General features: G+C 39.7%; 1 protein-coding gene across 1 annotated transcript; it reads left to right on the top strand.

Moving 5' to 3' along the window:
- Positions 1-638: 638 nt before the first annotated feature.
- LOC134461449 (uncharacterized) lies at positions 639-10595 on the top strand. Its single transcript, XM_063214379.1, has 8 exons — positions 639-720; positions 6677-6813; positions 6994-7130; positions 7384-7477; positions 7824-8153; positions 8654-8837; positions 9270-9397; positions 9592-10595. The coding sequence occupies exons 1-8, from the start codon at positions 639-641 to the stop codon at positions 9913-9915; spliced, it is 1416 nt and encodes a 471-aa protein (XP_063070449.1). The 3' UTR covers positions 9916-10595.
- The last annotated feature ends 3507 nt before the right edge of the window (positions 10596-14102 follow it).

Below are 14102 nucleotides of genomic sequence, written 5' to 3'. Positions count from 1 at the left end.
ATCCGGGATATTTTGCTGAACATTTTCAAAAATCCGGTGATCCGCCATTTTCTCTAAGCCGTTTCAGAAGTCGCCTCATGTGAAGTGTTGGGAGAATAGATTTCGAGTGGTAAGTTATTACATTTATATAATTTAGTAATAGCTGTCCATTTTGGAGTGTTTCTCGTTTTAGGCCTATTTATAATGTAGCCTATTTTTCAATATTGAGCTGTCTGTGTGTAGATTGTAGACCCTAGTGGTTAAGTCGTATTCGTCTCGAGGTCAAGGTTAGCATTTACTGGTAACAACCAACGTTGTTTTTTAAGGACTTCAGTGATTAACAATATGAATATTACAATATTACAACCATACTTCATTTTACACGATACAACACTCTCAGTGCAACCGTTTTGTAGGCCTATGCTATGTAGTGTACTGGACAAAATGAATACTTTGCTGTGCTAAAGCCAATGTTCCATGTCTGTGGCTGAGGGGTTTTTTTTGTAATACGTTGAGCTCGTGGTGGCTACATCAGTGTGTGTTGCAATGCTAGCAAACTTCCCCACGTTTTAGCTAACTGGCATCACTTTCAGTAGGCTGTGGCCTGATTGACAAATCGTTCGCTTATTTTGTCTACAGGTAGCACATTTTCGGAAGCAATGATCCTCAAGGTGAAGTACCTGAATGTAAAGAAATACATCAAAATACCCGAGCCATGCATGGACTTATTCATGATTGAAGGTGAGTTTGACTGTTGGTATTACAAGGTTATAGCATAACAAGACGGAAATCATAACCTACACTCTAAGAGAATTTCCCTGCAAAATAACGGCAGTTACTGGCAATTATATTTACCTGTAATTCTACTGTTATTTCACACCAAAAATCAAATACAGCTCATTGCTGTTTAATGTATCACAGTATATAACATTTTTTCAGCAGCAATTGAACTGTTAAATAACAGTACTCTACAGAAAAATAACAGTACCTTTCAGTTAAAAAGTTGAATTGTACTGTGTGATGACAGGCAAATACTGGGTCATAGTTGTATTCATGAATATGGCCATGGCAACTTCCCACCCCACCCATCATTCTCCATAACTGTGGTAACCTGGCCATGTTACCACCCCACCCTCCCATCGTTCACCATGACTGGAGTGCCTTGAGCATGATACTATGGGGCAATGATGTATTGAGAAAATAGTTTGCGGTGGTCCTTTGAAAGTGTGGGCATGAATAAAATTTCAGAGTACGCAGTGCTATGTTACAATGCTAGTGTGCAAGGTGGGCTTTTTATTGTATCTCTTGATGAGCCAATGATAAATATAGCATTGGTCAGTCTTTAAAAAAATATTTTGCACCAAGTAGCACAGCAAACAAGCAGCACTACAAGCTAGCTCTCAAAGCAATACCTAATTTGCAGCAGGCACATTATATGCAACAATGCCACAAATGATGCCACATACAGCAAGCTTTCACAAAGAGGAAAGTGTGCAAGCATGTAAGCAAGCTTGTAGGCAAGCTTGTAGGCAAACAAGTGCTATGCTGTGCCATGCAGGCCAGCCAGCAGGCAGGCAAGCAACTGAAGTGTTGATAGTCCAGATTTATATACAGGTGCAAGAGTACCATGTGACCAGAGTCATCAGGCCCTTGGCAGGTGACGCCCGTAATTGAATAATGGCATAACAGCCCTACTCAGGTGAGGCCAGGCACTGATTAGCAGATTGGTTTAGATGGGGATGCTTGTTGCAAGAGTGTTACAAGTTCTTAAAATGTTTCAGCCATTCACACTTTCATCACTATCAAAATGCATGTGCTACACACACTTTGCTGCATTTCCTTAGAAATTGTTTCATCATGCTTGATAGTATCAGATAATCTTTAACCAGTCAGAATGACTTCAGTTCTTCAGGAGGTATTGAAGTTTGATGGTGATCACGGACAAGTGGAGAATGAATGGGTTTCAATGGTGCTGCCTAAAATAACTTGTTATTTTCTAGAGATGCACCGGATCCGGTTCCGGTTCCGGTTCCGGTTCCGGATCCGTCAGGATAATAGAGTTTTTCACAGGGTCCGGGTCCGGCAGGATCTTAAGCAGTGGATCCGGTATCCGGCATGTTACCTAAAAATCAGGGTCTGGTGCATGTCTAGCCAAGGCTTTTCAGTCTTTCACAACCCCAATCACTGCATGGAGTGAAATCCCTTTGGAAGCGGCTATTGCAGGCAGTGTGGCAATAAGCCAATGAGTCTAAAAAATAGTTTGCGCCAACGTAATAAAAAGTGCCCACGTGTGCGAGTAGACTATATGTTTCAACCCTTTTGTAGGATCCGGTATCCGGTTCCGGATCCGGCATGATCTTATTCAGTGGATCTGGTATCCGGCAGGATCCTAAAAATCAGGATCCGGTTCATCTCTAGTTTTTTCCACAACGGCGAATACTGCTATTGTGCAGTACTTACTGTTTATGCTCAATATGTGACTCAAAGTAATATTTTCACAGTAGTTGTCTGTTTTTTCGAAAAACAGTAGAATGCTGTTGCAGAATTGCCGTAAATAAACAGCTATTTGTTACAGTGTAAGATGGGTTTGGGATCACGTGTATTAGACTTAGGATATCCGAAATTGTGCCAACACTTCGCAAATTATCTTTGAATTACGCCGCGATTGATGCAGCCCCTTTATTCTGTTTGGGAACTCCGATATGCATATTATTTCACTCGAGGTTAAAAACGGAATGCATGCGCGTGGACACCAGCCCTGGCTAGCCCCACCATCCGTATTCTTTTCATTAGCTCTCTCCCACCATATCCCACAGGGCATAGGCTACAAGCTTTAATTGTATTGTCTTATGTGCATCAGTTTGCAATGGGAAGGACGGCGCAACCGTAGCATGACCACGTAGCTATGGAAAAACACTGACTATGTGACTGAGCTGTTCAGGTGAGAATCACACTTGAGCGTGGCGTGGTAGCAGGATTGACCGTGCACGCCGACGCTGTCGGTGTTAAGGCTGTGCCACCCGATACCCCGCTGCCCTCTCGCTGCCACAACGCCACGCCGTAGTGTATCTGCCCCAATGGTGCCCAGCATACAGTTTGGCCACACCGTCAGCGTGTTTTTTTTTTTCTCCGACTGTGGTGACGCATTCGGTCTAGGACTACTATTAAACTGGGTTGAGTCGGAGTAAGGACTAGGTTTTATGCGACGGCAGGTAGACCTTTGGCTTATTTCATGCTCCCGGTATGCAAAGACCACAAAAGAGCCAGGAAAGGAGCACAGGTTGTTCCCTCGTCGCTCAAAGTCTTCACTACACATTTGAATATGACTGGGGGTTGATTTTATGACACTGTATCAAAGTGGCAACCTCAAGTTATTTTACCTGGGGTCATATGCAGTCACATTTTTAATGTATAGGCAGAGAACAGCTTAATATTGTAAATGACATTATCTGGTATTATGATTATATTTGGTATATTTAACTGTTGTGTGATGTTTCTGCATTTGGTATTGTCTGGGCTTTTAACAATGTGTTTGCTGACATTGTGACATCTGTTTTAAGGCGTTTAATATGCTTATTTCTAAACTTGTTTTTTTTAGTTAGACAAAAGTTTTCCATACCAGAAGGCAAGAACTTGACTGTCACTGATGATGGTGGAACAGAAGTAGATGCCGATGTCTTTCCTGAATTGGTGTCCAATGATCTCTGTTTCGTCATTCATGATGCTCACTGTAACAAATAGCTGTTTATTTACGGCAATTCTGCAACAGCATTCTACTGTTTTTCGAAAAAACAGACAACTACTGTGAAAATATTACTTTGAGTCACATATTGAGCATAAACAGTAAGTACTGCACAATAGCAGTATTCGCCGTTGTGGAAAAAACTAGAGATGCACCGGATCCTGATTTTTAGGATCCTGCCGGATACCAGATCCACTGCTTAAGATCCTGCCGGATCCGGAACCGGATACCGGATCCTACAAAAGGGTTGAAACATATAGTCTACTCGCACATGTGGGCCCTTTTTATTACGTTGGCACAAACTATTTTAGACTCATTGGCTTATTGCCACACTGCCTGCAATAGCCGCTTCCAAAGGGATTTCACTCCATGCAGTGATTGGGGTTGTGAAAGACTGAAAAGCCTAGGCTAGACATGCACCAGACCCTGATTTTTAGGTAACATGCCGGATACCGGATCCACTGCTTAAGATCCTGCCGGACCCGGATCCTGTGAAAAACTCTATTATCCTGACGGATCCGGATCCGGAACCGGAACCAGATCCGGTGCATCTCTAGAAAATAACAAGTTATTTTAGGCAGCACCATTGAAACCCATTCATCCTCCACTTGTCCGTGATCACCATCAAACTTCAATACCACCTGAAGAACTGAAGTCATTCTGACTGGTTAAAGATTATCTGATATTGTCAAGCATGATGAAACAATTTCTAAGGAAACTACAATACTTAAAAAGTGCTTGATGCAGCAAAGTGTGAGTAGCACATGCATTTTGATAGTGATGAAAGTGTGAATGGCTGAAACATTTTAAGAACTTGTAACACTATTGAAACAAACAGCCCCATCTAAACCAATCTGCTAATCAGTGCCTGGCCTCACCTGAGTAGGGCTGTTATGCCATTATTCAATTACGGGCGTCACCTGCCAAGGGCCTGATGACTCTGGTCACATGGTACTCTTGCACCTGTATATAAATCTGGACTATCAACACTTCAGTTGCTTGCCTGCCTGCTGGCTGGCCTGCATGGCACAGCATAGCACTTGTTTGCCTACAAGCTTGCCTACAAGCATTGCTTTGAGAGCTAGCTTGTAGTGCTGCTTGTTTGCTGTGCTACTTGGTGCAAAATAATTTTTTAAAGACTGACCAATGCTATATTCATCATTGGCTCATCAAGAGATACAGTAAAAAGCCCACCTCGCACACTATCATTGTAACATAGCACTGCGTACTCTGAAATTGTATTCATGCCCACACTTTCAAAGGACCACCACAAACCATTTTCTCAATACAGCATAGCGCCATAGTATCATGCTCAAGGCACTCCAGTCATGGTGAACGATGGGAGGGTGGGGTGGTAACATGGCCAGGGTACCACAGTTATGGAGAATGATGGGTGGGTTGGGAAGTTGCCATGGCCATATTCATGAATACAACTATGACCCAGTATTTGCCTGTCATCACACAGTACAATTCAACTTTTTAACTGAAATGTACTGTTATTTTACTTATACTACTGCATAAATATTGTAGAGCACTTTTAGTTTAACAATACTAATACTGTGAACGTTCTGTATAGTACTGTTATTTAACAGTTCAATTGCTGCTGAAAAAATGTTATATACTGTGATACATTAAACAGCAATGAGCTGTATTTGATTTTTGGTGTAAAATAACAGTAGAATTACAGGTAAATATAATTGCCAGTAACTGCCGCTATTTTGCAGGGAAATTTTCTTAGAGTGCTGATTCAGGAGGTATGTGGTGTTGGTTGCATTGTTACACAATACAAAACAATGTTGGTAAAGGAGATGTGGAATATGTGCACCGTGTAATATTTTAGTAGTTTATGACTAGAATTCATGCTGCCCATTAACAAATAATAACTTTTTCATGAATACTTACCACCTCATTCCACCACAAGTATTATGACTGAAAATTACATTTTTCATAATATGAAAAGAGTATCCTCTCCATTGTCCATCATTATCTCCAGAAATGGACAGTTTTTTAGCTGCAAAACTTGCTGTACTAGTACATATTAGTTAATGCATTAAAGGAACAGACCACCCTTTTTTGATTTTCACATATTTGCAGTATTTCCAAGCATTATTTATGAATGTGCATATAATTTTCGTCTATGTGTTTGCATTGCCCCGTTTAACAGTATAGCCACATTAGGCATAGCAATGCAAGTCTATGGTACAAAACAATCAAATGTACTTATAAACCAAAAAAGTTGTTTGAAAAGAGAAAAAACTTTTCTTCACCAAGGCACTCCAAAAAGTATAGTTAAAATGTCTTTATTATTATGACATGTCCATTAAGGACTTTTAAAATTGCAATTTTAAAAGTCCTTAATGGACATGTCATAATAATAAAGACATTTTAACTATACTTTTTGGAGTGCCTTGGTGAAGAAAAGTTTTTTCTCTTTTCAAACAACTTTTTTGACATTGAACCTTGAACCAAAGAGCACCCACAAAAATACTTTTTTCATATTTCTAAAGGGACTGAGCACGCTCTGACTTCCAAACATTGTTACTTATAAACCATTTTAAAATTAATGTAAAATTCACCCGAGTGTAAAACGGCAATTTAATTCCGTCCAGTGACCACTTGTGGCTTGATGCTAAAGATACCAGTTACTTCCAGTGATTATGCTAAGCTATGCTAATAATTCTGATCCAATAAATCTAAGTACTGAAAACACTGAGACGAAAATGATATGCACATTCATGAATAATGTTGGGAAATACTGCAAATATGTGAAAATCAAAAAAGGGTGGTCTGTTCCTTTAAATATTCATGAAAAGATCCAATTTGGCAGACTGCACAGTTTCAATGAGGAGTATAGTTGCAATACCTACCCTGATCACCATCCTACTCAGTGCACCTTTAAACTAAATGTAAGTTACAATGTGTAATTGCATTTTTGTTTTATTTCTGTTTTGCTAGAGTTTTCTCTCAGCGAGTCCTCCAGCCTCACTGATACATGCTCATTGACAAGCAGCCAGGATAGCATGGCTGAAGTAAGCCTCTGTAAACAAGCACGTTTGGAAGAAGAGTTGCTACAGAGTGTCCCAGCCAGAGATGTGAGGATGCAGTTTTTTATTTACAGAATAGCCTGCATTGTTGGATTTTATATCTGTTTTGTGAAGTTGTGTGTATGCTAATTTAAGAAAATTATCTAGAGAAGAGGGCAGAGAATTACCTAATTCACCTGTACACTTATGTTAGCTGCTATTGATGCATGTCTTTGCCAATTATTTCAGCTTGTGAAAAAGGTGTTGTTGGATAAACCTGGTGGAGCAGCAGTCCTGAAGGAGTATGAGGACACTGGAAGTATTTGTGACAGTTCCAGGCGACAAATGGTCAACATTTTAGCTGCACACATGACTGAAACCGAAGGGTACGGAAGCCTGAAATTATTTTCATACTTAAGGGTTGAGATGCAAGGCCCCCTAATAGCCATGATACAAATACTCTGTTTATTTATTTTTTTAAAGGGAGAGGGGCTGAATTGTAAATATTCTAAATTCAGAGATACAGCCTATTCTTTGTAAACCAATCACACATGCACTTAGAAAGTTGTGGGCCTCAGTCCTTCTTTTACATTGTCTTTCTAGTACTCTAATATTATTGTAATGTTCACTGTTTTTCAGGAGAGTTCCACAACGGCTGACAAGGGAGAAATATGCCCTTGGTATCATAACCTTGTTCCCATCTCTGAAAGACCCATTGTCTAGGAAAGGCTATGTAAGTTGAAGGAAACGTTTTGCATTTTTTCATGGTGATTGCCATTTCAATTTGGACATTGATAAAGAATGTATTGTAATATGTTCTTCTCAGTGTGTTGCTTCTGTTTAACGTCAGTGATGCCAGCAGATGTTATGGTTTAAAGAGGTGGTCTGTGTGGATGTTTGTACGGGATGGAATGTGTGATGATGCAAGTGGCAGTGTACCTAATAGTGTAGGTTGAGAAGTCAAGTCACACTTATCAACCCCAAACTGCTACCAAACAAAATAGGCAAAGGATTAAAAAAAGATGAAAAAAATAATGACGGTTATCTGGCCTAACAGTGGTTCTGTAATCCTTCGTTAGGAACACTTCTATGATGCCCAAAGTGGGTCGGGTTTCCTGGCCTGGCGGCTGAAGACGATCCAGAGGAAGACGAAGCTTCACTCTCCAACTCCAAATAACCCCAAGACTATGACAGGAGGGCCGACATGCGCCAGGGACATCGGCCAGGGCGGTGAGCAGGATGAATCGTGCAAGGAGGCCATTTCCCTCATGACCCACACGAATGACGATGACATCATCTTCCAGAAGATGCGCGAAACCTTTGCATATAGGCAGAAACTTATCCGCAGCCCAGACACTTCGGCCAGCGTTCTGTCGGTTTTCCCGAGATTGTTGGACACGAAAGGATTGGTAAGTGGTATTGCTAATTATATTGTTTAATATTGACCATTTATTGTAAGGGTCGATTCTCAAACAAGGTAAAATGTATTTTTAGTCGTTTATTCTCAATGTATGCTGGCTCTTCATATTTTTATGAATATTTACGAAGTTTTGGCAATTAACTATTTTTCTTCTTGTCTCTGAAATTTATAATGAATACCAAGACATTGGTGGTGACGGTAAATATACAGAAGAAACACATTTGTGAATGGGCAGCATACATTCTTGAAGTAAATGACTAAATCATTAAATGCTCTACCCTTCAGAAGTTTGCAACAACACTTTGAGAGCTACACATCTCAACAAATATAATCCTAGTATATTGCTGTACTCATTGCTGCCTGCGCTACTAGGCTATATATTGTTGTATTCTGTACCTCTTAATTATTTCTTGCTTTGCATATCCCTTTACATCTGCTCTGTGTAATGTAATGTAGTTCTAAGTTGTATTCTTTCATGTCGTACTGTAGGTTCTTCAAGATTTCAGCCTCCTTTTTGGATCAGAGATATCCACCAGGCTTCTTGAAAGGTGGCCTTCCTACAAGCCCAAGCTCATCAAAGAAGCATCGTCACTTGCCCAAACACCACTGTTGCAGCGACTGTTGCAGTCGGCCAGGGAGGAGCCAGTGTTGTCATCTGCAGACAACTTGCAAGGTAACAATTCCTCACCTCAACCCCAACCCCAACCCATTGATGTCTAAAGCACCGGCAAAAAACACATACTAAATGCCTAAGCCCATGTTGGGAAGGTTGCCGCCAGCCTGTAAAATTAGATTTAAAAATAAATTGCATTTAAACCCTCATCTTGCACAAGAATGTGTTCATTCAGCTGTTATCTATCCACATTTTTATTAAAAAAGCTAAAATACCAAGACCCTGACTGCAGCGTATATGTCTCCAGGCACCAAAGCTCAAGCAACATGAGTCATCAGGCTAAAATGGGTTAATCTATTTGTTTATTAGTTCATTTTTCATGTCTTCACACAAATGAAATGCGGTTTGGACTGTCATATTGTAGAGTTTCTTTTGCATGCCTAGTAATGTTCATTATTGATGCCTCACCTTCAAACCCTACCCTCAATTCAGGATGGGACAGTGATATGTCTACACTACTCCTGCTCTTGCACATCCTGTCACCTCAGTCTACTGGGAGGAAGAGGACCTACAAGATCAGCACAAGTCGAGCAATGGACAATCTCGTGGTGTTTCACAAGGTGTGTGATATCTGTGTACACAGTGTTGTCCCTGAAATTTCACATGGTGTGTGATTTCTCTGTACAGTGTTGTACCTGAAATTTCACATGGTGTGTGATTTGTGCACACAGTTTTGTCCCTGAAAGGAAATGTAATACATTTGAACATGATCTTGATGCATTTTTTCTTTTTTCTTCTTCTCTGTTACTTCTAGTCATGCCAGAGCCTTGATGAGCACCTTGATGCAGATGACCGTCGACAGCCATATCTGCTTGCTTCAGGACTCCACAAGAAAGCCATCAGCAACTACTACATCGTCATGGATAAGAAGCTAATTCCTTGCCAAGGAAACACTTCTCTGGCGGCATTCGACGAGCTCTTCAAGGTCCATTTTGTTTTCAGTTTGAGCTATGATGAGAGTCTCCACACAATGTTCACCTTCCTTCAGACCACGGTGTACAACATCGACGTGGGAAGTACCAGAGAGTCTCCTAAAGTAAGAGAACTGAGAGCAAAGCTGATGAATGATCATGTTTAGGTGCTATGTTTGTAAGTCACTTCATAGTTCAGGAAGTTACCTGATACAACACCTTAAACTTTTACATGGCTTGTATCCTGGCAAGAAGTTAAATTTGTTATGCGCACAGGATGGTTGCTCTTTGGAGTTCAAAAGTTACTCTGGTTTCCGTAAGCATCTTAAACGCTGGCACAGTGACCACAGTGACGATGCTGAACCAAGTTCTTCACATGAACTATCCTTTGGTACGCCGGCTCTGCCCCTGGATAGAAGTTTCTCTCCTGAGGAATCTTTGAACTTGCCTCAAAACTTGAGTGAAAATGGACATTCTTCAGAATGCAATCCGAATGGACGCTCTGTTAACTCAAAAGACATGTGTGGTGCCATTATTTCGAAGTTACAAGGCGGTGGGTGTTCAACCAGTTTAATTTTATCAGTCATAGAAAGTATGGAGGAATATGTCGACTACATGCACATGGACATCAAGGATCAGGTCTTAGAGGTTGTTCCAGACTCTAACCCAAGTAGAGAGCCAGTGGAGGCTGTGTTTAACCACTTAAAAAATCATTTTTCTGATCTCAACACAGAAAGTAAATGGAGCAAATATTTCTGTTCAAAATGGGGAGTTGTACAACCTGTAGAGGTCCATTTAGGAGTAAGATATGACTCTAAGATAAACAAAGTATCTGGGCTTTATGAACAATTACCTGTCAATGACAACTTTGTCTACATACTTTGTTTATCTTAGAGTCATATCTTACTCCTAAATGGACCTCTACAGGTTGCAGATCCAGGTTTATTATGATGAGTTCGAAACCGGGAATCCTCTTGGATCTAGGCAGGGGGTCCATAATGGGTAACACTTTATTTTAGGGATACATCTATTAGCACTAATACATACAATATTAATGCCTGTGTAAGTAACTTGTAAGGCATGTACTAAGCAAAACAAGACAGTTGTTAAGCATGTATTCACAAATGTCTTGTTCATGCCCAATTAGGGATTTATTACTAATATAACGTTAGTAAGGACCAGTAAGCCTATATTTCTATTTATTAGTAAGTAGTAAGTGGCAGAATACAATGTGTAGAAGCGCCCGACACACTGTGTGAACAAACCCTGAACAGTGTGAAAACAGATGTGGAATAGGGGTCCCTATTCTATAGTGGTGCATTGCTCAACCCAGATGGCTTAGGGCCCCCACACCACCCAGATCCACACTACCTAGCCCCCCCATATCAGCAAAGTGTAAGGGTATATGAAATAACTCTTACAATTTTAGCTGAGTCATCCAATTTTCCCTTCTTCATATTTATTCAGGGAAGGTCACAGGAGCCATTATATAGCAAGGATTGAACGTACACTTGTCAATGGCGGTGGGTTGGTGAGATGTAATTTTTTTTCATGTACCACTGAGTTTTAATTGTAACCCCCCCCCCAAAAAAAATAAATGCAGAACATTAGAATATTAGTTTTGAAGCGAAAATAAACTATTATTTTGTGATAATTAAGTTAATGTTTGAGAACATTAGCTTCAAGAAGTGCAGTGCATGATGGGTACGCAATCTAGGCCAACAGACAACCTACCCAGCTCTGAGCCTACCTACGTCCTTAGCTCCTCCCCTCACTCGTGCAATTTAGTTGCTATCCAAACAATTTGCCATGTACGTAACAACAGAACTATTATCATTGCTGCATTGGCCATGCATTGCATATCTGACTAAGGGCGTACCCATCATGCACTGCACTTCTTGGAGCTAAGTTTCTTAAACATTAACTTATTTATCACAAAGGAACAGCTTAGTTTCGCTTCCAAACTATTTCTCATTGTTATATTCTGCATTTATTGTACGTTTTTTACATTTAAAACTAATTGGTGTATGAAAAAAGTAACATCTCACCACCCCACCGTCATTGAGAAATTTACGTCCAATCCTTGCTATATAATCCTTCCTATGACACAATGGTACACTGAGTGAAATGAGTGAGATCTGCATATCTCATTAGATGCAGATTCAGATAGATTCTTACACTTTGCTTCCCGGGGGGGCTGGGTAGAGTGGGGGCCCTAGGTAGTGCATGGGCCCTAGGTAGTGCGGGAGCCCTAAGCAATCTGGGGTGAGCAATGCATCACTTTAGAATAGGGACCCTTATTCCACATCTGTTTTCACACTGTTCAGGGTTTATTCACACAGTTTACCAGGAGCTTATACACATTAGATTAAATGACATCTCACCACCCACCGTCATTGATAACTTTACGTCCAATCCTTGCTATATAATGCTTCCAATTACTCATTAACATAATGAGTAGAATAAGTGAGATCTTCATACCTACTGAGACTAATGTAGACTCTGAAATGTTCTTACACTTTGCTTCCCGGGGGGGGCCTAGGCAGTGCGGGGGCCCTAAGCCATCTGGGCTGAGCAATGCATCACTTTAGAATAGGGACCCTTATTCCACATCTGTTTTCACACTGTTCAGGGTTTGTTCACACAGTGTACCAGGAGCTTATACACATTGTATTCTGGCCCTTACAGCTTACTCATAAATAGAAATCTAGGTCTACTAGGTCCTTACTAAGGTTATATTGGTAATAAATCCCTTATTGTGCAAGAACAAGATATTTGCGAATAAATGTCTAACAACTGTCTTATTTTGCTTAGTACATGCCTTGCAAGTTACTTAAACAGGCATTAATATTGTATGTATTAGTGCTAATAGATGTATCCCTAAAATAAAGCGTTACCAGTTGGGATGTTTATACCGTATATTACCAAATAGTAGCCCGGGCGTTTATTTCACAAAATCGATTTGGAGACCGGGCGTTTAAAAGAAGCAGGCGGTTATTTGCACAAGGCTCTTATTTATTTTTGCACCAGCCTGCACCAGGCCATTATTTGGTTACAATGGTTACTGTCCAGTATTTTTTGTACAAAAAAAATTAAATGTAAAAGCTATTGTAAACATATCAATATTGTATCAATAAACAAGAAATCAACATGAGGTAGGCTATCAAAAGACAGGAGATCAACAAGGCCTCAACATGGCAGTAGTGCAACAATTGTCAAATAGAATAGCAATACTAAAAATAAATACACTTTTTAAATAAAGCAGCAAATAAAATTATGGTACCAAGTTTTTTTCAAATTATCCAAATAACAGCCGGTGGGCGGCTATTTGGACATAGGCGGTTATTCGGAAGAGGCGGTTAATTCACAAAATGGGGTCAGACCCTGGGCGGCTATTAGGACATGGGCGGTTATTTGCCCAAGGGCGTTTATTTGGTAATATACGGTATTTTACATTAACCCTTTAACGCATAACATGGGTCTAAATAGACCCGGCTGAGTTTAAAATTTCTATATCTTTGTAAGAATGCAATTTTCTTACTCAGCACTCCATGAATTCCTCAATTTACTTGTTTTTGTCCCTTAGATGACGTAATTTATTTTTATGCATCATAACTTTTTGCGTGAAAACACTTTTTTTGTTACTACCCCTTTAACGCATAACATGGGTCTAAATAGACCCACATTCATTTCCTATGTAATTTCATCACAAGCTTAATGTCTCTTAGCCATATTGAAAAGGGATTTTGATTCTTTTACTAAAAGTCCAACTTTTTATCATTTATGCAGTATTAACTCCCAACATCAATACTTACTTTAAATACTTGATGGTTATTCTTTGATATAGAAGTCATTTTATATAACTATATGATATTTAGACACATGGGTCTAAATAGACCCGCATTCATTTCCTATGTAATTTCATCACAAGCTTAATGTCTCTTAGCCATATTGAGAAAGGATTTTGATTCTTTTACTAAAAATTCAACTTTTTGTCATTTATGGAGTATTAACTCCCAACATTAATACTTAATTCAAATACTTTATGGTTATTCTTTGAAATAGACATCTTTTTATACAATTATATGATATTTACACACATGAGTAAAAAATGATCCGCATTCATTTTTTATATACAGAATTATTAGGCAAACATGTTTTTTGACCATATTGTCTTTTTTATGCTTATTTTCCAACATCAATCTATATGAACTTGAAAACCTATCGCATTTAAGCATTCCAGGCCATGCATATTTGTATAAAAATATGGGGCTGTGGTCGAAGGTGCCCAACACCTTATATCAGGTGTGCATAATTATTAGGCAACTTTGTTGTCTTCTTGGAAAATGGGCCA

The sequence above is a fragment of the Engraulis encrasicolus genome, chromosome 13, assembly GCF_034702125.1.
Source record: "Engraulis encrasicolus isolate BLACKSEA-1 chromosome 13, IST_EnEncr_1.0, whole genome shotgun sequence".
NCBI lineage: Eukaryota > Metazoa > Chordata > Actinopteri > Clupeiformes > Engraulidae > Engraulis > Engraulis encrasicolus.
The sequence above is the reverse complement of the archived record's forward strand: the minus strand, read 5'-3'. Positions and strand labels throughout refer to the sequence as shown.